General features: G+C 30.5%; 1 protein-coding gene across 1 annotated transcript in view; it reads left to right on the top strand.

The window, feature by feature from the left end:
• LOC119587153 overlaps positions 1–761 on the top strand; it is an 8,368-nt gene that overhangs the window by 6,565 nt on the left and 1,042 nt on the right. The window contains exon 3 of the mRNA XM_037935908.1: positions 229–406. Coding sequence (XP_037791836.1) covers positions 229–406 — 178 coding nt within the window. The remainder of the gene's footprint in view (positions 1–228; positions 407–761) is intronic.

Genomic DNA, 761 nt, shown 5'->3' with positions numbered 1-761 from the left:
TTAAAGTAATTTCTAAGGTTTTAATAGTCTGCTCATTTCTTAACCCATTAACTCAATGCAACATTTGAAAATATTTTTAAAAAAGGGTCTTGAAAAAAAAGGATGGAATTGATTTTCATTAAAGTTCATCTTACTGAAAACTTGATATGTGTAACCTATTCCTTCATCTCCCATTCATGAGACCATCATAGAAAAAAAAATATTACCCTAACAGTATTGTACTAAAACAGGGCTCCCAGTCACAAATCAACAAGAGTGTCCAATTCAGTGAAACTTCAATATTTTATGAAGCACCAGAGATAGATGAACAGCAAGAAGAATATGAGACACCAGACACAAGTATTCAAATGTGTAACAGCTTAAATGCCAGTCTGTCACATTGGAATTCCTTGAAAGGTAACAATAGGTAAGTGAGAGATACATTTTACAAAATTATTAGTGGAGGAAGTGGATGGAGTTTAAGCTGAAAGTCTATTATTTTTTTTGCTCTACAAGCAGTTGGCTGCTCAAAGTATTAATAAGTAAATATATACAATACCCTTCCCCCTCCTTATGACTGATAATGCCTTAGATATTGAAATGATTGAAAATTAAAAATATACCAGTGTTTGACTGGCAACATTACAGTTCACTACAAATAGTTCACATTTTAAAATATTTTTTATGGAGTATGTAAGTAAGTGCTTTAAACTAAAAACTCCAATGACAGAATTTTGTTAGAATTATAAAAAAATAAGGTAATTATTGGAAAACTATAGGTT

The sequence above is a fragment of the Penaeus monodon genome, chromosome 22 (assembly GCF_015228065.2).
Source record: "Penaeus monodon isolate SGIC_2016 chromosome 22, NSTDA_Pmon_1, whole genome shotgun sequence".
NCBI classification, from domain to species: domain Eukaryota; kingdom Metazoa; phylum Arthropoda; class Malacostraca; order Decapoda; family Penaeidae; genus Penaeus; species Penaeus monodon.
This window is presented reverse-complemented; position numbering and strand designations above follow the sequence as displayed.